This window comes from Rhincodon typus, chromosome 11, assembly GCF_021869965.1.
Source record: "Rhincodon typus isolate 14 chromosome 11, sRhiTyp1.1, whole genome shotgun sequence".
Taxonomy (NCBI): Eukaryota; Metazoa; Chordata; class Chondrichthyes; order Orectolobiformes; family Rhincodontidae; genus Rhincodon; species Rhincodon typus.
Window position 1 is genome coordinate 40,012,987 of NC_063342.1, and position 23,890 is coordinate 40,036,876.

Consider the following 23,890-nt stretch of genomic DNA (forward strand, 5'->3'; position numbering starts at 1 on the left):
TTCCTCTGGCAGCTCATTCCATACACGCAACACCCACTGATCCAGTAAGATCATTTTAAATTTTATTCACTGCAATGCACAAAGTGTTGATAAAAGAATAAATAAAGTGAAAAAAATCAGTGAGGATCCTAACAATATGTATTTTAGATGCCAGTGGAAATATTCAATGATGATTGCACTGTACACTACAACTCAATTCAGATGATTAAGTAGTCCATGTCTAGATACAGCAAGTATAGACAAAATTTAAGCCTTTGGAAATGATAAGCAATGTTCATGCCACTCAAGTGCCAGGCAATGACAAGGTAAATATAACCATGAATTCCCATCCAACACATCCTAGGTGTTCCCATTGACTGTAAATATGGTGCCTACAAAAACAGGCTGGGAATTCTATGGCAAATATTCACTTTGTTATTCCCCAAAATGTGCCTACTATTTATAAGGCACAAGTCAGGAGTGTGATACAGCACTTAGGATTTTTTTGAATGACTGCTGTTTCAACAACATCCAGGATAAAGCAGTAGATGTGATTGACCTTATCCAAAATTTGATAAGGTGTATAATAAGATTTAGGAATTTGGATCTTAATGTAGAGATAAAATAGATGTGTGGTTTCAGTTCTGTGAAGGTGATTTTTTTTTTAAAGAGGTCAAAAAGTCTTGGAAAAGTAAATGAAAGACTTCATTTCCAGTCCAGGAGATCAGCTTCATCCTAGCAGAAGGGATTTACTTTGTAAGGACTCCAAAATGACAGTTTGTGTTGAAATTTTCAAACTATCAGAACTAAATAGAGGTTTAGTTCATCAGAACTTTAGATATTTTTAAGGCAGAGGTAGATAGATTCTTGATTACCACAGATTAAATATCATAAGGAGTATGCAGGAATGTAGACAAGGTTAAAATCAGATCCATCATCTTATGAAATGGCGGAACAGACTAAAAGGGCCAAGTGATCTACTCGTGTTCCTTGTTTGTATGATTGTATATAACTGGAACAAAGTCTCTCAGCCACTAAGATTGGAAAGTGCAGTTAAGTAAGAAGTTAAAGCATTGAAATAGGAATGACACTTAACTGGTACTGAGTAATGGAAATTGCTGGGAAAAGTTTGAAACTTTGTTTTGCTGTTTATATTACAATCTTTCTAAATTGACATATATAGTTTGATTTGTTCTTCTTTGTGTAATAAACTTGCATTCTTTTATTAACAGCTTTGTGTGAATATATTCAGTGATTAACCACCATGGTTATCAACTGCAGAAATTAAACTTTTGATCCATTAAAACAGGTTTCATTCTGGGATCTGACCTGCCCAATTATATACCCTATTATATAGTCACTTCCTCCACCACTGTGTATAGTGGCAGAAATTATCTGCAAGACAAAATGCAGCAATTCATTAAGGCTCCTTTGCATCTTCCAAACCAACATTTAGCAGTAACATGCGAACATCACCTAAGAGTTCCCCACCAAGTCACACAGCATCCTGACTTCAAACTTTGGGGGCTGAATTTTTTTTCTTCCCAGCACATGATGGCTTAATAGCCATTCTTTATCATAGCCCCAAAGCAGCTAAGTTAATTTCAAATAAGCCAATGCTCCACTAGGCAAAGAAAATTAATTACAATGCAGTCCTTTTCCACCTCTTCCGAGATGCTTCCAATTCGCCTTATAGAAGGACCCATTGTGTTGTTCAAGGACCAATTGAATTCTAAACACCTCACACGATGACCAGTGCTGAGATAACATAACTTTTAATCAGCCCAAAGTAACATATGGTTGTTTCTTGTGACATCTACCTTAAAAAGGACTGTTTAAAAATCTAACTTAGAAGTCTTATTTTCAAGTTACAGGTTTTAAAGTAGAAATGTTATTTTACAGTTCTTTCCTTTAAAATCTGCTAAATCAGAATTACAGGGAAATGAGAGTGAGGGTTTTTAAAAAGAGATAATTATGGGCAATGGGTATTGCTGGCAAGCCAGCATTTATTACCCACTTCTACTTGCCCTTGAGAAAATGGTGGTGACTTGAACCGCTGCGATCCTTTAGATGTAGGGAGACACACAGTGGTGTTAGAAAGGGAATTCCAGGATGTTGTCCCAGTTACAGTAAATGAACTGAACTGAACATAGTTCTAAGTCAGGATGGTGTGGGCTTGGAGGGGAATTTGCAGATGGTGGTATTCCTATGCATCTGCTGGCATCGTCCTTGTAGATGGTAGATACTGGAGGTTTGGAAGGTACTGTCAAAATTAACCTACATGATTGAGAGTAGACTGCTAAAGCAATAATGGGGACAGATTTGTCCAGTCTTTTGTGGACAGGACATACTTGGACAGTTTTCTACATTGTTGGTTAGATACCAGTGATAGCTGCACTGGAAACCCTTGGCCAGGGGCATGACAAGTTCTTGAGCACAAATCTTCAGTACTCTTACTAGAATGTTGTCAGGGCCTGTAGCCTTTGCAGCAACTAATACCTTTAGCTATTCCTTGATATTACATGAATTGAACGGAGTTGGCTGAATAATGTCAGCTATGATGCTGGGGTCCTCAGGAAGAGGCTGAGATGGATCATCCATTTAGCACTTCTCTGAAGATGAATGAAAAGACTTAGGCCTTGTCTTTTGTGTTGATGTACTGCGCAGCCCCAACACTGAGGATGGGGAAATCTGTGGAACTTTGTTCCCTCCTGTTAGCTGTTTAATAGTTGCATTACTGGACACGAAAGGAGGAAGGGAAAGAATCTTAGAACCTTTAAAAGGCAACAAGTTATCAGACAGAAAATGTTCTTGTAGCAATACATGACCCAACTGCCCCTAAAAAGAAATAAATGATAGATCGATTCCCTGTTCCTATTCTTCTAAATCAACTACTACAAAAGCAGTTTTGTGATCTTCAGCTAATTTTTGCTCTTTGTAATGCAACTAATCAAATATTAGGTTTAGCAGTAAACTAAGTCATGATAATGTAACGTATCATTGTAATCCCTCAGATTGCCAACAATTATTTTCTCATTTTGGATGAGACCACTGGATTTCAGTTTTTACAAATAAAATAGATGAAATGAGAAATGTGATTCACAGTACCAACAATAATGCTGAAATAACAAAATATAGTTTTTCTAATTTCTATGATCTAGGTACAGAGATCCTAGTTCAGGTTTATTTTTGAGCTGTGATCCTTTGAAGGTATTTTGTCAGTTTTGTACGAGGGTGTATTTGGTTGATAGCGCTCTCCCTGTTGAGTCACAAGGTTATGGCTTCAAGTCCCAATCAAGACCTCGAGTGCACCAATCTAAGCTGAAGTCCCAATGCATATCTAAGGGAGCAGTCAGAGCAGATGTCACATGAGACACTAAACAAGGAACTGTCTGTCCTCTCTGGCAGTCATAGCACCATCTCCAACAAGAACAGGAAATTATTTTTATTAATTCTTGGGATGTGCACGACACTAGCTAGGTCAATAAATGTTGTCTATCCCTAACCACCATGCAGTAGGTGATGTGCTATCTTTTTGAACTGCTGCAGTCTTTGGGATGTAAAGACAAACATAGCGCAGTAAAGAAAAAAATGTGAGGATTTTGATCCAGTTTGCTTGGGAAACTTGCAAGTGATGGTGCATCTGCTGCCTTTGCCTCTCTAGGTAGTACAGATTGTGGATTTAAGGTGATATCAGAGGTATCTTGGCGAGTTACTACAGTGCATCTTGTAGTTGGTACGCATTGGTGCCATTGTGCATTGGTGATGTAGTGAGTGGGTGTTGAACATGGTGGATGGACAGCCAGTCAAGCAGAAAGCTTTGTCCTGGATGCTATTATGTTTTGAGTATTGTTGGAGGAGCCATCAGATAAAAGCAGTTTATCTGGTCACTATAACATCATTTGTGGGATTTTGCTGCGTGCAACTTAGCTGCCACATTAACCTCATCACAAAGGTAATTCAACTTTAGAAGTGCTTTCCTAGGGTGGGATTTCCTTAGGAATATAGTCACTGGAGTTTAGAAGAGGGGCAATCTCATAGAAACGTATGAAATTCTAATGAGACTAGACAGGGTAAACACAGGTTGTTCCCGATGACTGGGGTGTCCAGAATCGGGGGGTCACAGTCAAAGGATACAGGGTAGGCCATGTAGGATTGAGATGAGGAGAAATTTCTTTACCCAGAAAGTGGTGAGACTGTGGAATACTCTATCACAGAAAATGGTGAGGTGAAAACATTGAATGTTCTTGAAGATGTTAGATATAATTTTTAGGGCTAAAGGGATCAAAAGGTATGGGGAGAAAGTGAGAACACTGTTATGAGTTGGATGGTCAGCCATGATCATATTGGGGCAGGGTTGAAAGGCTGAATCCTGTCCCTATTTTCTATGTTTCTTAGCATTAAAGCACTTTGGGATGATTAGTGATCACGATAGACGATACATAAATACAAGTTTTTTTAAAAAGTATATTTTTCCTCTTTTTATATTGGCATTGGTGATTTTGTTATTTGTACAAACACAGGACTTGCTACAAATGATGGGACAGTTCTTTTCTAAAAAAAAGATAAGAAGGAATATGGAGAAAAGATAAATGGAACAGAGATACACATCAGCTTGACCCATTAGAAAGGCAGGATATGCTTGTGGAACTGAATAACCACTATTCGTGTGTAACTAACCATCAATTGAACATCTGAAAAGACAAATTTAATGTATTTTGTCACAATTCCAAAACCTCACCACTGATGTGTTTCTCCTCTCTAAAATAGTCTAAGGTTCAGAGTCACTGTTGCAACTTTCTGCATATTATTTAATTCCCATCAGAGTTCCTGATAAACATTTCTTCATAAATGTTGCTTAGTGCCACATTCAATACTTGCCACCTTTTTCCTGTCTTCACTTCTTTGTTGTTTAAATATTTCAACCATACCTTTTATAACACAACATTTCTCCATTAAATTACAATCCTGTCCAGTCTCCCATCCTCCAGAAACTTGGGCTCATTCAAAACTCTGTTATCAGTATCTTAACCCACGATAAGATTTATGCTGGCTCACAAATCACCCTGTCCTTGATAACACACATTGGATCTTTTACCAGTGTCTAATTTAAAATTATAATCTTCATTTTTAAATAACTTCAACGCCTTTCTCCAGTTCTATAACTAGCGATACATGTTCATTCCTCCAATAACTCTGCATTCTAGCAAATGGTGTCTCTTCTGTGTTAGCAGGTAAACACTAAAATAAGCAAAGAGCTGCAAAATGGTAGAAATCTGAAACAAAAACAAATTGTTGGTGAAACTCACTTCTGATGCAGTCACTTACTCTGGCAAGTATTGAACTGATCAAGAAGTGCCAGGGTCGAAACATTAACTCTGCTTTTTTTCCTCCCCAACAGATGCTGCCAGACCTGCTGAGTTTCACCAGCATTTTTTTTAAAGCAGATACACAGTACACCCAGGTTGGTATACTTCCACTTTCCTTTTAAATCCTCATTAACTGCCACTCTTCAATCTCTTTCCTGGCTGAGAATTCTTCATGAATATTAGGTCTTGGGACAATTTGAGGTTAGAGGCGCTAAGTAAATGGTTGCTCCAAACTTTTTATTTGTTTTAATCTCAGCTATCGATGGGACAGTAGGAGCAATGTACTACCTGCTTCAGCTGCAAGTCAGGTAAAAACGGAATGTGGAGGCGTGAGCAGGAGCCGGATGATTTGGAAAAGAATGCAGCGACTGCCAATTAATACGGATGGAGAGATAACAAAATACGAACCACCAAGACCCAGGGAATGGTGGCCGCTGACCTTCTCAAGATGGCGAACTATTTCTGTCGTGTTTGTCGAACGCATCACACATTCGAATTTAGGAAAAACAACATGAACAACAACGGATTGAATGGAAGTTGGTGCAAGCAAAAATGTGAAACTAGGACGGAAGGGTTCAACGCGCAAGAGTCTGTTAAAAAAAAGGTCGTTTGTTGAAGCCCTTCTTTTAATGGCGGAACGTACGGCCCAGCGTGGTGACGTTGCTGTCACCGAGGCAACGGGGACTCAAACATAGAGAAGAGCCTGGAGCAGAGGAAACATGACTTTACCACTCTTACCGGGGAACACATTCAACAGGAATGTGAGTAACGAACCAACGCCACTTCTCTGCAAGTAATAAAAATCGACACATTTAAGAAACTGTCTTCTCTTTCAAAATGGACTTTAACACCAACCTTTGAGGAAATCCCAGGGATTAAATGTTTGGTTCAGAGATAGTAGGAACTGCAGATGTTGGAGAATCTGAGATAACAAGGTGTAGAGCTGGATGAATACAGCAGGCCAAGCAGCATCAGAGGAGCAGGAAGGCTGACGTTTCGGGCCTAGACCCTTCTCTAGGCTGTGTTCATCCAGCTCTACACCTTGTTATCTCAAATGTTTGGTTGATTGTAACTCATTTTTTAAACAAAAATTTCCATACTGTTAACATTCTACATTGTTATTCCTGCTTTCTGTGCACAAATAGTAACTGCTTCCTGCAGGGTTTTGGCTAGTTGGCACAACACTGTCTGAGGTTGTCAGGCTGGTCATAGGAGCATCTTAATATTTAGAGGGAACCACTGCACTGAAAATGTTTGAAAGTACCACCGATAAAAGGCCTTGAATTTTCTCAGGGCTGGTGGTGCACTGGTTTCTTTGTTTGGAGATGATCACACCAAACTATCCAGCTGCCTGCAGAAGGAATGAGTAGAGTGAACCCTGGGTTGGATAGGTGTTCTGTTTGACATATGAAAACCTGTCATTCAAAAGATGTGTCGTCCATTGGAGTTCCCACTTCCAATGGGTTCATGTCTGCACTTCTTGCTGTTTTATAACATTGAGTGATTGTTGAAAGATGCTTCCATCATTTTACAGGAAATTCCCCAAGTGACCACCAGCAATAAAGCCCACTCCAGCAATTCCTCCTTTTAGCCTCACGTGCTAAACTTAGAGTGCTGTTAAATTTGCCTCTTGCGCCCAGGACAGTCCTCCCTTCCTCCTTCTGTCTCATGCCTTGTACAGCCTTCACTCTGCTGACCATACTAACAGCAATCTTTAATCTCTGTGAAAGATCTGCTTTTCTTTCAGCCCAAAAACATGGAGACTGAAAGTCTTGCCACAGTTAGCCCAGTCGCTTCAGCCTTTATTTTCAGGTGTGAACATCTTGCACCTTGCCCGCAGTAAGTCTTAACATGTGCAATCCTATCCCTGTGGTAACCACATAGGCTTGTTGTCAAACAGAATACAGAACAGATCACATTACCAATTTACCTTAAACTATGGAGATGGTTTAAAACAATATTCTAAAATCTTGGAGATAATAAGAACTGCCGATGCTGGAGTCAGAGATAACACAGTGTGGAGCTGGAGGAGCACAGCAAGCCAGGCAACATCAGAGGAGCAGGAAAGTTGATGTTTCGGGTCAGGACCCTTCCTCTAAAATCTTGCATTTTTACCAAAGCCATCATCTGAGTTGGAATTGTATGACTAATCCTTTACTGTCACGGATTCTAAATCTTGGAACTCCCTTCCTAACAGTGCTGTGAGTGCAGACAAGATGGATTCAGCAATTTAAAATGTGGCTCACCATCACCTTCATGAAAGCAATCCAGGATGAGCAACAAACGCTGGCCTTGCTAGCTCACAGCCTATAAACAAATCTATTTTTGAAAAAAGGGGCAAGTTCACCTTTATAAAGCAGGTTTACTTATGGATTTGAAAATGTGACTTGTGATACTGGGTGCACTTTTATGCTAAAAAAAATTGAGTAAAAATAACTTTCTAAAACAACAGAAAAAAGTGCAATTTTTTGAAGTTCTTTCTTCAGCCTAAATGACCCATTCATATTTTCTTTGGATGTCTCAAAGCCCAAGGATCACCAATTTATGTTAATAATTGTGTATCTGATTGACAGAGCAGAGTTTCAGATGGAAACCCTCTCATACTGCCTTTATGCAAGTGTCCAAAACCCTCTAATCATTTAAGTTCATCAATGTTAAAATTTTACTAGGTGACTTTTTTTATTATAAAAGGAAAAAAGGTAGAGATGTAAAATGTGATACTATGATAATTTTGTGTATCACTATCAAATCTATATGGAACAGATTTGAAGATGATTTTGGGTTTAAATTGCTGAACTGCATTTTAGTTTATATTTGAGCATTCTGTTTGAAGGTTTGTACTTGTTCTATCTTTAGAAGGAGTTGCTTTAATATTCTGTTTAGTCGATTCAAAGTGCTGCATTAACAGCATGTGGTAGAATTAACTACTATGAAATTGAGCACATTTTTAAGTGACTACAAAACTATTCTGCTACTGCTGCTGCTACAGAACTGAAGACCCTAAACCATTGCTTCTGTTTCTAATATTTCTCCCACCCCCCCCCCTTTTACTTTTCTCTTTACTTCTCCTAGATTCTTCTTTTATGTTATCATGTCTCCATTCATTTCTTCTCTAGGCAATCTACCTTCCCAAATCACTGCCCAAGTCATCAGGAATCTTCCATCTATTGTCCCATGCTTGCTCCATATGTAATAAACCTAGCCTCTCTGCTCCTATGATGCTGCTTGGCCTGCTGTGTTCATCCAGCCCTGCACCTTGTTGTCTCTACAGCTTCCCTCTATGCCCCTCTTGTCATATCTTATGGGTCCATCAAGGCACATTTCTAGGTAGTTAGAAGAATTTTCGATTGAGTTAAAAAGGAGGTCATGTGGATGAAGTCACATCAAAGATACCCTCCATTCTGTTGTTAGGCACTAACACTTAAATAGGATGAACTCGAACAGATCAAGCAGCTCCGTGAAGTGAGTAGAATTGTAATTAACCACAATCTATAATTTCATGGCCTGGCATAACTTCTACCCTATCACAACGATCATACCTAAAAATAAGGTTTCAACCTGGTGAAGCGACAACACAGGTACAGCAACAACACTGGCATCTACCCAGCAGTATGGAGCATTGCCCAGTTATATCCTGTGCAAAAACAGGAAAATCCAATGCAGCCAATACTGCCCTAGCAGTCTACTGTCCATCATCAGTAAAATGGAGAAATCAGTGACAGCACTATCAAGTGGCACTTGCTTGACAATTACCTGCTATTGATTTTCAGTTTGAGTTCTGCCAGGGCCACTTGGCTCCTGACCTCATTACAGCCTTGGTCGAAACATGGATCAAAGAACTGAACTCCTTTGGTGAAGTGAGTGACTGCCTTGATGTCAAGGCAGGATTTGACCAAGTATGGCATCCAGGAGCCCGAACAAAGCTGCAGTCAGAGGAAAAACTGTTAATTAGAGTTATGCCTGGCACAAAGGAAAATGGTTGTGGTTGTTGGAGATTAGTCACCTGAGTTCAAGGACATTTCCGCAGAAGTTCCTCAGGATAGTATCCTAAGTCCAATCGCCTTATGCCATTTTATTAATAACATTCCATCAAAAGGTCGGAAGTGGGGATATTTGCTGATGATTGTACAATGTTCAACATGATTTGGGACACCACAGATATTGAAGTAGTCCATGTCCAAATGCAGCAAGACCTGCACAAGTGACAAGTAACATTTGTACCACACAAGTGTTGGGCAATGACCATCTCCAATAATAGAGAATCTAATTATCAACTCCTGACGTTCATTCATTCAATGACATTACCATTGCTTAATTTCCCACTACCAACATCCTAAGGGTTACCATTGACCGGAGATTGAACTGGACCAGCCATACACATATTGTGGCAACAAGAACAGGTCAGAGGCTAAGAATTCAGTGCTGAGTAATTCACTTCCTTTTTCACAATACCTGACGGCCACCCGTCAAGGAATTGCTCAGGAGTTCGATTGAATATTCTCCATTTGCTTGGATCAATAGTTCCATCATCATTCAAGAAACTTAACACCATTCAGAGCATAGAAACCCACTTGATTGGTAGTAAAGGGAGTGAAAGTTGGAATTGGTGGTTGGAGAGCCAATGTACAGTAGCATCAGTGTGTACCACTTATAAGATGGACTGTAGTCATTGACCAAGATTCCTGTAACAGACCTTCTAAACTTGCAAACATCCACCACTTACAAAGGACAAGGGTAGTAGATGCATGACATCTCATCACCTGCAAGTTCCTCTCCAAGCCATACATCATCTGGACTTGGAACCATATTGCCATTCCTTCACTGATAGTGGGTCAAAATTCTGGAAGTCCCTTCCTTACAGCATTGAGTATACCTATTCGCTAAGGATTACAGTGGTTTAAGAAGGTAGCTGACAATTACATTTTTCAGGGCTTGGGGATGATCAATAAATTCTGGCCTAGCCAATGATGCCCACATCTCACAAAATGAATAAAAAATAAGACAAGCACCTTGCTCAAATCAAGCAAACCACCCAACAAGCTGCAACTCTGAGTGTTGCAAGAAACAGTGATGAGTAGATGACTTGAATACATCAGATACACCCTTGTAGTCACCAGGTGTAAAGGGCATACAGAAATGTTAACAGCCTATTATGACATCATACAAAGGAAATAGTCATTGCCCTTATGGATTTGAGGGGAGAGATGCTAAAACACACTGGTGCAAGTCACCAAGGAATTGAGTGAAGTCTGAGAAAGGCAAGTGATTTGCTTTACTGGCCAACCATGAGCAGTGAAATCAAGGATCCACATCAGCCAGTGCAGCTTGTAATGAGTATGAAGCTGAGCAAACTGAAGGGCTGCTGATGACACATGAAATCCCTGACAGGGCATGGATGAAGCTGGGAGTAGATCTCTTCACTCCCACAGAAACCATCCATTTTGCCACCATGGTCTATTATTTTGGCTACTGGGAGGTGGACCAGCTGTCCTCAATAACTGCTAGCGATGTTGTAGAATGCCTGAGAGCACACTCCAGCCTTTATGGCATTTTGAACGTTCAACATTCTGATGAGTGACACTGGCCCTCAGTTCATAAGTGCCAGTTCATTAAGGATTAGGGAATTCAACCCCATACATCATATCCAATTATCCTCAATTAAATGGAACCCAGTGGTGAAATCAAAGCAAAGCAGTCATAAAGAAACTGAACCAATCCAGCGCAGAAGCATAGAAACCTCAAGTTGAGAAACACACCTAGCGAAGGCATAGAAAGTAGTCCAGTGGAAAAAAAAATAACAGCATGCCACACCAAAATTATTCTTCCAAAAGAAAGCTACTGAAGCTGGAAATAATAAAAGACTTGAAAGACAAAAAAAATCAAGATGAAACAGCAGAAAGGCAAGCGTTGATTTTGATAAAACTGCCAAATTATTGCCAGCTTTGAGCATTGGAGAGTCAATCAATGTACAAACTTCCAAATATTTTCCAATCAACCTGTTCAGAGAGGTTATTACACACCTCTGGAGCAGGTGGGATTTGAACCCAGGACTTCTGGCCCAGAGGTAGGGATATTACCACTGCATAGTATGATCTCCAAAGGTACAAACATCCATGCTGTCAGAAGAGTCATCTCACTGTCATGCCAAACCTAAACTACTACTCTTCCAATCACAAAAATGTCAATAATAGTTGTAGTAGCATGTGCGAGTGACAAAAGCAAGATGAAATGGCAAAAGAGCATAATTTCATTTTAGCAAGATTGCAAAGCCATTGCCAGAGTTGAGTATTAAAGAGCTGGTCAGGGTACAAACCTTCAATAATCTTAACAAAGGTCAGGTCAAATGGCCACGAGTCCTGTGTTGAGCAGTTGTCACCTTGAGCATGTGTGGAAGTGAATGACCAGATATACAGTAGGCACATCACATTCACACAGTGGGAGCTGTTGCTCATTTGTAGGCTGCAGATCGAGAAAGCATGAGCTCTCCATCTGTCCAGACCACAGATCAGCTGTTAGAGCCAGATGTCCTTAGCACCAGCAATGGAAAATGAACAGCAATAGGCATTGCAGCAACAACATATGACACAGAACCACATTCCCAGGGAATAAACATCTCTCAGCCAGACAGCAAATGGCAAGACACATGCCAATGATTAAAAGACCAGTGGATTTAAAACAATTTGTGTGCAATGCATGTGCAGAGACTGATGAGAATAACAAACTGCTAATGCATCAGAAAGTTGTACGACAAAGTCAGAAATTGTACAACACCAGGTTATAGCTTGTGATTTCAAATAAACAGGTTGCACTATAACCTGGTTTCGTGTAACTTCTGACTTTATCAACCTTAGTCCAACACTGGAATCTCCACATAACAGTTGAGTGCATAGTGGATAACTTGGATAATTCAAAATTTAAATGATAATGCATAAGAATTGCATTTTTGTACCATTCTACTAAAGTGGGATGGGGAGAACAGTCCACGAAAGTATGATATCATAACAATTTATTGTGTCCTATAGCAGTATTTAAAATATACAAGCTTTGATTGCACACAGTTCTTTCCATAAGAACTAAGAGGACCAGGATCTAAATTATATTTGCAGTAAAATCATTATATGTGGTCCTGATTTTAACTCTATGCAAGTGAATGTGTTTTTAGTGAGTTAAAATTTCAGCCATAGTGTTTATTTTAAAATTAAAACCATTCAGAATTTGAAAGTTACTTTTTAATATATTTCTGAGCTAATAGTTGTTTGTTTCCTTTACTGTAGTTGGGAAAGGAGAAATTTCATAAATCTCATCATTTTGACTTTCCAAACGATGTCCCAACAATGGTGGGAGAGGAGAAACCTGGCATTGGTGGTGAACCATTAGTTGGTCAAAAGCTGAAACCTAAGTTCAGTGTCTTTCCAAAGGGACATGGCAGTGACGCACCAGCATGGGTTGTCTTTGACAAGCAGGTATGCTTTTGTGTATGTTTGTTCCATTTGAAACATTTGAAATGAAATGATTCATACTGAAATTATGCTTATGTGGATTTTCATTGAGCATAAAATTTAATTACAAAGCTTAACCTGTGAAATATTTTCACGACTCTCTAATTTTCTCTATTCCTTGATAACAGCTTTCATCCTGTGTTCTTGCCATAGTTAACTTTAGTTCTCACTTGACTGTTTCAGCATTAATGACTGAGCCTTCAGCTTCACTCCATTGTACCGTTAAACTATATTCCCTAAACCTTGCCTCCTTGGTATCCTCCTCATTTCTAAAATCTTGTTCAACTCTTTTGCCCTCGCCTTGAATTTCATCCGCTGTTTCTTGCCCTGTAGATGGTACATTACACACAATCTAATATTTTCCATCATAGTTTAAAATGAAAAATGACCATTAAGTGAAATACTGAAGGATTTCTGGCAATAATAGAACAACAATCTATATGCGTTCTTTTTGATTACCGTCAGTTATGTTTTTATTCCACCCAGACTGTGCAGTGGTCATGAAGTGCATTTTCTTCCTTATATCCCTTGACCTTTGTGTAACCTTCCATGCAGTCACATATTTGATTCCTAGCCTGCTCCATGGGACTACAATTCCTTCGTTTATCTTAAAACCCAACTCTTTGATCAATATAGTTACAGGAGTAGGCAATTCAGCCTCCACTAATTAGATAATGATTTATCTACATCTCAATATTTTTTTCCTTCATTGAACCATTTCCTTCAGTAATCTTCTACAAATCTAAAACCAGCAGATTTTTTATTGAAAAGTTAAATTTTAAAAACCCACAGACTTTTGAGGAATAGAATGCCACATCTCTACTTTTTCTTTGGATAACAAAGTGCTTTCTTTTCTCACTCATGAATGACCTAACTTTACATTCAAGGTTGTGCTCCTTTATACTGAAATATTCCAAAGAAAATAGCTTTTGTATTAGCTATTCTGTTGAATATGCTTATAATTTTATATACTTTATACTATTACTTAGCTATCTGAACTGCAGTAAATGCAAGAGATAGCAGGAACTGCAGATGCTGGAGAATCTGAGATAACAAGGTGTAGAGCTGGATGAACACAGCAGGCCAAGCAGCATCAGAGGAGCAGGAAGGCTGACGTTTTGGGCCTAGACCCTTCTTCAGAAATGGGGGAGGGTGAAGGGGGCTCTGAAATAAGTAGAGAGAGGAGGGATGGGGCTGGGGAAGGTAGGTGGGATGGCAATAGGTGAGTGCAGGTAGGCAGTGGTGGGGATTGGTCAGTGAGGTGGGAGGAGCGGATGGGTGGGAGAGAAGACAGACAGGTCAATGAGGCAGGGATGAGAGGGAGGGTTGGTCTTGGGGTGAGGTCGGGAGTGGGGAGATTTTGAAGCTAGTAAAGTCCACATTGAGACCAGTGGCTTGTAGGCTCCCAAGGTGGAACATGAGGTTCTGCTCCTCCAGTTTCCAAGTGGCGTCATTGTGACACTGGAGGAGGCCCAGGATGGACATGTCGTCCAGGGAGTGGGAGGGGGAGTTGAAGTGGTTCGCGACTGGAAGGTGTTGTCATTTGTCACGAACAGCACGCAGGCGCTCTACAAAGCAGTCTCTGAGCCTCTGCTTGGTCTCACCGATGTAAAGGAGGCCACATCGGGAGCAGCGGATGCAGTAGTCCACACTAGTGGATGTGCAAGGGAACATCTATCTGATGTGGAAGGTTTTTTTGGTTCCTTGGACGGAGGTGAGGAGGGTGGTGTAGGGGCAGGTATAGCACTTCCTGAAGTTGTAGGGAAAGGTGCCGGGGCTGGTGGGGCTAGTGGGGAGTTTGGAGCAGACGAGGGAGTCGCGGAGAAAGTGGTCCCTCCGGAAGGCAGATAGGGGTGGGGAGGGAAATATATCCTTGGTTGTGGGATCAGATTGCAGGTGGCGGAAGTGGCAGAGAATGATACGTTGAATCTGGAGGTTAGTGGGGTGATACGTGAGGACAAGGGGGATTCTGTCTTTGTTTTTGTTGCGGGGAGGGGTGTGAGGGCAGAGGTGCGGTTGAGAGCGTTTTTGACCACTGAAGGGGGAGAAGTTGCGATCCTTGAAATACAAGGACATCTGGGATGTTCGGGAGTGGAACACCTCATCTTGGGAGCAGATGCGGCGGAGGCAGAGGAATTGAGAGTAGGGGATCGCATTCTTGCAGGAAGGTGGGAGAGAGGAGCTGTAGTCTAGATAGCTGTGGGAGTCGGTAGGCTTGAAATAGATATCAGTTTCAAAATTCCTCCCACCTCACTGACCAATCCCCACCACTGCCTACCTACACTCACCTACCACCATCCCACCTACCTTCCCCAGCCCCCCCCCCCCCCCCCCTATTTATTTCAGAGCCCCCTTCCCCCTCCCCCATTTCTGAAGAAGGGTCCCGACCTGAAACGTCAGCTTTCCTGCTCCTCTGATGCTGCTTGGCCTGCTGTGTTTCTCCAGCTCCACACTGTGTTATCTCTGACTCCAGCATCGGCAGTTCTTACTATTTCTTATGCAATATTACAGTACTGCAGATGCTGATAATCTGAAAAAAAACAAAAGAAATGCAGGTCTGACAGCACCAATGGAGATTAAAACAGTTAATGTTTCAAGTTAGCATACCAAGCATTTTCAGTTTTATTCCAAATTTATACAACCTATCATTTATAAATAAAACCTTTTAGCATTCTTGAGGTGTGGTGCCCAGTATTATATTTAATATTCAAACAGGATATGACTAAAATGTATTTACATTTGTACATTACTTTGTAGTCCAAACGTACAGAAATAAAGGCTGAAATTCAACTAGCCTTTTTGAATGATCTTTGCACCTTTAATCTAACGTTAATTCATCTTAATTCTTTGATTCTCAGAATTTCTAGAGTCTTGCCCATTCAAAAAAGCTTTGGATTTGTCTTTTTTGTATACAAAGTGTATGCCCTTACAGAATCCCATACTGAACTCCATCTGCCACAACTTTGCCTACTCACTTCATCTGTAATATCCCATTGTGACATCTTGCTGCCATCTGTACCAATTATTGTCTAGTTTAATGTCAACTTTTGATTATCCGGATCTTTCCTTCTTCAACTCGCTTCTGAAGCATCTTGGAATTTATTTTTACACAGGAGGGAGGCTTGGAGAGAGAGTGCAAAAGAGGTTTACCAGAATGCTGCCTGTATTGGAGTGTGTTAGCTGTCAGGAGAGGTTAAACAAATTTGAATTGATTTCCGTCAAACATTGGAAGATGAGGGGTGACTGATAGAAGTATTTAAATTATAAGAGGCATAGATAGGATGGATAGTCAGAGTCTTTTCTCCCAGGGTTGGAAACATTAAAGGGCATAGGATTAAAGTGAGAGGGAGAAGGTTTAATGGAGATATGCTGCCTGGAGAGATGATAGCTATCGTATCTGCTTCTATGTTTAAGAGGCATTTAGACAGATCCATGAACAGGCAGGGAATAGAGGGACACAGACCATGTGCAGGTAGATGGGATTAGTTTAGAATGATGTCATGGTTGGCATAAACAAGGTGGGCGAAAGGGCCTATTCCTGTGCTGTACTGTTCTAAGTAAGTCATGGTTAAAATCAAGATTTGAGCAAAGATAATTGAAGAGGAAGGAAATATATATTCAGAACAGTCCCCAGGTTTTAACAGTCACAGTCCTCTTCTCATGGGGTAAAAGTCCACATGAAAAAGCTACTCTGACATTGAAACTAATGAGGTCTAGTAAGGAAATAGAAAGATTGTGATAGTAAAGTACTAAACATGCAGCCAAGAGTAAGACTAAGAGCAATTGCTGGATTGACACAGACAATATTTTACATGTCACCATAGTCGACGTATTATCTACATAATTTGGAGGCTTAACATTCAGAAGACCTCCCATGTATATGTATTGTCCAACAGGTGCTTTGTTTTAAAGCCTATTTTCAAGAAAGTGTTCAAGAAAGAAGAGATGAACAGTACCGAGTAAGAAAGTGCAAGATTTACTTTTACCTGGAAGATGATACAATACAAGTTGTTGAACCAGAAGTGAAAAACAGTGGCATCACACAAGGTATAATAGCAGTTAAGAAATTAAGGCATACGTCATTACTTCTACTATATTAATATGCTAATTATTAAACTATTCTATTGTTCTGCTAGTTTCTTATTTTACGATGGCTTAATATATTTGGTTGGTGGAAAGACTTTGGACTGATTTTATGTTTGCATTTCCCTAACGTGGATTAATCAAGCTGAATGCACACACAGAAAATTAACTTTATGTAATGTATTCCAATTGCCAGAAATCTATAATTCAGTCCTGCAACTGACCCACTTTTTGGATTTTGAAGTGAGATGCTTTTGACTTACCTTTGATGCTGAGTTAATGGAAGTATAGTCCTGATTGTAGTTGAAGAACTTTTGCAAACATTTTGAATTTTTCAGGGAATGATGCTGAATCTTGATAAGGCGATGAGAAGAGTTGGTTAGCCTGTCTGGGGAGGTCAGCTTCAGTAATGGGAGCTATAGTTACATTTTCTTTTTGGGATATAGTTTCAAGTTTGAAATGGAGTACAGGCAGCAAAGAGGAGAAGTAGTGCATATGCCAATATGGCAGATGGTGAAATTTAAATTCAGTTAATAACATTAGAATTGAAAGCTCTTATCACTGATGGTGACCATGAAGCAGTCATTGATTGTTGTAAACAAAAACCCATCCTCTTCACTAATCCTTTAGGCAAGCAAATCTGCCATCCTTGTCTGGTTTGCCCTGACTCCAGTTCTACTGTAATTTAGTTGACACTTAACTATTCTCTGAAAAGAAATGGCAAGCCATTCAGTTCAAGGGCAGTTAAAGATGGGCAACAAATCTTGGTCCTGCCAACAATATCCACATCCCATACAATAAGGTTAAAAAAGTGATGGCCAAGGAGGAATTAGCCAGGACCCCTTTGCTCCAGACAAGTTGTCCATGCGTGAATATTCAGATTCCTTTAAGATTCCACCCTAAAATCACAGTTGCTCCGCAATAAGAGCTTTGTAACCCAAAAAAAAATCATAGGTTAAACCATTGGCATTCCAAAGCTCTGGTTCATTGGTTGTATGACCTGTGGAGAGACATCATGGATTCACCAGAACAGATGTCCAAGTTTGTGGTGTTTGGTATATCTCCACAATCTCACCACCATGAGAGTGTCACCATGGCCACCAGGTATACAGAGGTTAACCGAGGAGAGTAAGAGATCAGGAAAAGACTCCAGTTCATCTAAGATGTCACCCCATCATCACTATTGACCCAAAATTCCTGACCTTTCAATGTGTTTGCTACATCCACCCCAGTGTTCTGTTTACAAAATCCCAAGGTAAATAATGGAAACAAGAAAAAACCTATCCACAGCAAATTTATCCAGTAGTACATTCACTAACATACAAAACTGAACTATTCATACTTGCGCCTTTCCTGACTTCTTCTATTGCAGGTTCTTTTGCCTGCCTGAGTGCTCCTACACAGTACTCTCCAAAAGCCATCCAAAGGCCATAATTTGCTGGTGAAAGGTAACTGACTGTGAATAGGTAAGATTGCAAATGGCCTTGTAGAATGATCTCAAGTACCTCTGTGCCTGAGGGTTGGGCTTCAATGGCACTACCTTGACATGGATGGGTGCAATGTGGGTTGGCTGTCTGAAACAGCAACAAATGTAGAATATGAGTAGTGGGAGAACAAAACTGTCAGGCTGAGAAAGACAAGATCATGGAAATATGGAGTTAGTGCCTTTTTCCCCTGAATGATGCCTCAGCAATCATAGTAACTTGTCAAAGGACGTATTGAATTAGCACAGAATACTCGTTTCCAAAGCCATGATGGTAGCAGCCTGAGCCTGCAAAACACAAATATGGGTCTCAATACTTCAGTGTGAGCTTCCACTGCAGCACTGAGCCATTTGGCTGACTTTTGCCTGTGCTGTAGTAGAGGTCCAGACAATGTGTTGCATCACACAAGAGGATCCGCAAGTGCTGTCCTGGCATTGGACACGACTACCATGGAGGAAAAGGTGGGTTCCAAGCTCTGCAAAATTATTTGGAAATGATTATTCGTTAGGCTTGGCAAAATGGCAGGCATCTTGGTATGGATGACCATTAGCCTTGTCCTTCATGCTGCCACAATTGATGTCCTCATCTGAGTTCTGTGCAGAAAAGCTCAACTGTGACCTCCCCTTTCAAGTGCTAGGTCTGACTGCCACCTGTTAATGCCCAATGACTCACCACATGCACATTTTAACTCAGTGTTACCCTGTAAGGCATGTGCAGAATCAGTATCTGATCAGGTGATCGCAAGTGAAAAATAGGTGATGGTGTTTCTTTATTACTGTGACAATACTGCCACTTTAAAAAAGGTTATTTTGTCCTGGGTTTTTTGAAGAGAGGTTGTAAAGGCAGAGGTGCCGAAGTGGCTACTGGAGACAGCCTCATCCAGCTAAATGGACACCACAGTTTAAGTAACAGGCAGGAAAACACAACAGCACTTCATCGGAGGCTGCACTAATGATGTTACCCAAGAGGGTAACGAAACATCTGCGGAACAACAAACAGCTCGGCGAGGCAACCAACCACAACGTCCACAACCCGAGCTACAAATCTACTCTAAAACCTTAGAGACAGCCTAAGTCAACAATTAGGAGGCCTTTAGGTTTTCTAAAAATACTGTTGTTACAGTAGAAGGGAAGTGGCCAGCGCTCACAGATCAGGCTTTCTAGGTTTTTTTTGGCTTTAGCTTTTTGGGTCCCAAAGGGTTGGAAGCTTCAGTAAAAGATTCCTAGCTGCTACTTTCTCTGAAATCTCTTGCTGTTGTTTCCACCTGGATTGGAGAGCTGCATGTTTGAATCTGTGTCTGAATTTGCCTTTTTGCAAGGGGTGTGTTTATGGCTTATTCTATTGGAATAGTTAATTAGTAATAGGCACTGTATCGATTATTCAGTTAAGTTTTCAAAAAGTTGTTATTCTAAATTCCTCTTTCTCAACAGTCCTGCTTTTGTGATTGAAGTCTCTATTTCCTCTACAGAAATGTTGTTTGTGTTCTGATGCCCTGATTTACTGTGTTTACAGCTTTGACTCAAAGGGTACCAGTCATAGCTGTAAATTGCAGAGCTTCCTAATGTTGATGGTTTGGCCGATGGGAGTGGTGATGTTAGTCTTAGCAAGTTGAGCATTGGTGGTCACTTGACGTAGGTGTACACTTCACAGTGAAGTTAGTATGTCTACTGCAAAATACAAAAGAGGTCTGTGGTAAAGATGTTAAGTGCTGCGGTGACTTCTGAGAGTTACTAGCAAAGTATGGAATCCTGGTTTGAAAGGCCATTGGTGAAATAACTCCAGAGGCTGGTATCCCGTCACAAAGTCACCCTTTATTTACCCATAGCGAGCCCTAGACACTGATCCAGCTGTCAGAGTGTGAGGATGTCTGTCAATCCTGTTTATGTCTGTTAGCCAGGCTCTCTGATTGGATCAGATTAACGGCCCCGATCAAGGAACTCATATTCTATGAGGGTCACCTGGCTGACTTCATTACAATCACTACATCCCTCACCCTCCGAGTCAGAGGTCATAGGTTAGTTCTTTTTATTTATAGCTCCTCCTGGGGCATTTTAGCACCGGGTCAGGTTCCTCCAACTGTGCCTTGGATACAGGCAGCATGTAAGGCACAGTAGCTTGCCTCTTGCTTCCAGAGCACCTTGGAAGAAATTCATTCTCTTCTTCAGGCGGCAAAGGCATTGAAGCGGTGACATCCACCATGTCCATCCCAGATTCTGAGATCTCTTCAATGCTTGATGGAGAGGGATAACCCATGGGTTCTGCTAGCCTTTCCAATTGTTCTAAAGAGCTGGGCATGTTTTGCTACTGCACCGCTTGTGAGTTTGCAGCTTTCATATGGTCCATGTGTTTGTACAGACCGCCTCTCCCACCCAAACTTTATTCATCACTGGACCTGACCTCACATTGACAATCCCTCTTATCCATGCGGGACTATTCCCATGGTTCCTACACCAAACTTCATCCCCTGAGGCAAACTTTCTCTTTTGTTCAGCAGATTCTTGTGTCTGGCATTGGCATTCCTGATGCCGTTTCATCTTCTCCCCTCAGGTCTGGAAAGATCAGATTTAACCTGTGTGGACTCTTCTCCTCGTTAACACCTCTGCTGGAGCTATCCCTGTAGTTGCATGAGGGGTGGTCCTATAATCAAATAGGAACTGAGATAGTTTAGTATCTAGTGAAGCTGTAGACTATTTCTTTAAGCCTGCCTTAAAAGTTTAGACTGCTCTTTCTGCCAGATTGTGGATCCTTTATGCAAGGGTTTGGATATTTATCCAGCTGCGCAAAGTTGTTTACTGTTTGTTTAAAATCCCCACAAAGGCAAACTAACCTGTCGAGCTTCATATTCAGTATGACTAGTGCTGCCCAACCCACAAACTGGGCTGATTTGAGGATTCTTTCACTTACCAGCCTTCTGATTTCTGCCTCTACTTTTGCCCATGAGGCTAATAGCACTGGGTGGGCCTTGCAGAATCATGGAACCGCTTCCTGGTCAACATGCAAGATGGCCTTGGCTCCTTTGATAGTCCCTAGACCTTCCAGAAAATAGCCAAGTATTTAACCAGGACTTCACTCAGGCAACCATTTTCTAATCAAAATTACTGAGCCAATCTAGGTGAATCTTTCTCAACCAATTTCACCCCAGCAAGCTTGGGCCAAGCCTGTTACTATCACTTTACTGAGCCAGCTGCTTCTCATAAGAGATCAGAACTGAAGTTATAACCTTAATCTGTAAATTTTTCCTGGTATGGGTTCTCAGTCAAGCCGAGATCTTGTGCAAACTTAAAGATTGAAGTCCAGAGCGAATAAAGACCAGTTCTGCAATCTCTGAAATGGCCACACCAGTATCGACCTCCATTAGAGCTGGGTGACCATTTAACCAGATGTTTATTTTGATTGTTTCTGATTTGGATGTTGCTGAGCAATTTAACTGCTCCAAACTGGTGTAGGTAGACTTTCCAGAGTATGCACTGTACTGGACATCGGCCTATGTGTTTTCTCACTTAATTTAAATCTAGTGGGACTCTTGATATCTCAAGTCTGCATACCAGATGCATCTACAGATCCAGCCCAGATCCTGAAGGACATTTTAACTGTTTGAATGAGGCTGGACCTTGTTTTGAGATTTTGCTGTGGGCTAACCTACAGTCCCTCTGTTCAGGATATGTCCGGAGTGAGGCTATGCTATTGTCATCACTCGAATGGAGTTCCCCAAGTTCAGTCAGACTGGCAAGGGGATCCACTTCCATTGGAAAATCTTGCGAATCATTTAGAGTCATACAGCATGGAAAAGACCCTTCGGTCCAAATGGTCCATGCCAAACACAATCCTAAACTAAACTAGCCCCATCTACCAGCTCCTGGCTCATATCCCTCCAAACCTTTCCTATTCATCTACTTATCCAAATATGTTGTAAACATTGTAATTGTACCACTTCCTCAGCAAGTTCATTCCACATACAAACCACCCTCTATTTTAAAAAAGTTTGCTCCTCATGTCTTTATTAAAGATCTCTCCTCCCACCTTAAATGCGCGCCTTGTTAACTCTATCTATACCCCTCATTAATTTATAAACTTCTACAAGGTCACCTGTCAACCTCCTACACTCCAGTGAAAAAAGTCTCTGCCTATCGAGCCTTTCTTTATAACTCAAACCTTTCATACCCGGTATGCTCCACTTGCCACATTTTTCTAATGATAAAGCCAATTGTAGTATGTGTTTAAAGTCCAGTTGGCCTTCAGCTAAAAGGCACATTTTCATGGTTAAATCATTAATCCACATACCAAATGAACAGTCTCTCAGCATCTCATTATGGGTTAAACCAGAGTCACTTGCCTCTGCCAATTATCTTAACCCAGTCAAAAATCCCAATATGGATTCCCCAGGTTCTGAAATTGCTGAGTAAAGCCAATAGCGTCTCAAAATTAAAGGAGGCCTGGGGGCATAATATTTCTTAACCAAAGCTGTCAACCCTTGAAAGGTTTTAGTATCTGGTGCCTCTGGGAAAGTTAGGCTCCTAATAACCGACAAAGCTGCAAGTTCACAAGCTCTCAGGAGAATTACTCATTGTTTTCCATCTGCCCCTATGTCATTTGCCCAGAAAAAAATCATGCATTCTTTCCACATACTTGGCCAAGTCTTCGATGGTAGGATCAAATGTGTCAAGCTTCCCAAATAACAGCATGATGTCAGAAATGCTTACCCCAACTCAAAGACAACTGTTAGAAGCAAATTTCTTCAGGAGTGTGCTTTTCTCTTGTCGCCATTGAAATAACTCCACAGAGGTGGTATCCCTTCATCAATTCACCCTTTATTTGCACTTGGAGGGTCCTTGACACTGATCCAGTTCCCTCAGAGTGTGAGGATGTCTGACAATCCTGTTTTTGTCTGTCAACCAGGGCTCCTTGATTGAAATAGATTAAAATAGCCCCAGACAGAGAACTCATATTCTATGAGGTCCACCTGACTAACCTCGTTATAATCAATACAATTGGTCATTTTGCAGGACACTACAGAGGTCTGCAAAAGCCTGTTTGGAGAAGAATAGTCTCTTGATTCACTATTGTTCAGGTGAATCCAAGAAAAATCTCATAGCTAATACACACTGTAATGAATGTTACTTCCTTTGAGCAGCTCTGCTGCTATCCTCTCATTAGGCAGATTTAAGTATCAACGCTGTTGTTGTTTCATTTCCTCCAACATAACCTCTGTCCAAATAGAACCTAGGTATACTTAAAGAAAAGTGAGAAAGTAAATGAAAAAGCTGGAAACTTTCCTTGTGCTGCAAAAAGCACAAGGTGCACAACTTTCTATGTGTAATTACTTCAGTATGTATGTCTACTTTACTACTTCAATGACACTGAGAGATGATCCTGCTAGGATTTCAAGGCAGGATAGTGCAAGCCAGACTTATGTATTTTGAATTAAAATGGCAGAGGGCTCCTAATTATATGGTAGCACCCTTATTTGTATGTATTC

The 23,890-nt window shown here is 40.8% G+C and overlaps 1 protein-coding gene across 1 annotated transcript in view; it reads left to right on the forward strand.

Annotated features, from left to right (window-relative positions):
* Window positions 1-5,394: 5,394 nt before the first annotated feature.
* The window catches only part of efhc2 (EF-hand domain (C-terminal) containing 2), a 103,222-nt gene continuing 84,726 nt past the window's right edge, over window positions 5,395-23,890 (forward strand). The window contains exons 1-4 of the mRNA XM_048603354.1: window positions 5,395-5,443; window positions 5,605-6,109; window positions 12,623-12,811; window positions 16,744-16,894. Coding sequence (XP_048459311.1) covers window positions 6,068-6,109; window positions 12,623-12,811; window positions 16,744-16,894 — 382 coding nt within the window. The 5' untranslated portion in view covers window positions 5,395-5,443; window positions 5,605-6,067. The remainder of the gene's footprint in view (window positions 5,444-5,604; window positions 6,110-12,622; window positions 12,812-16,743; window positions 16,895-23,890) is intronic.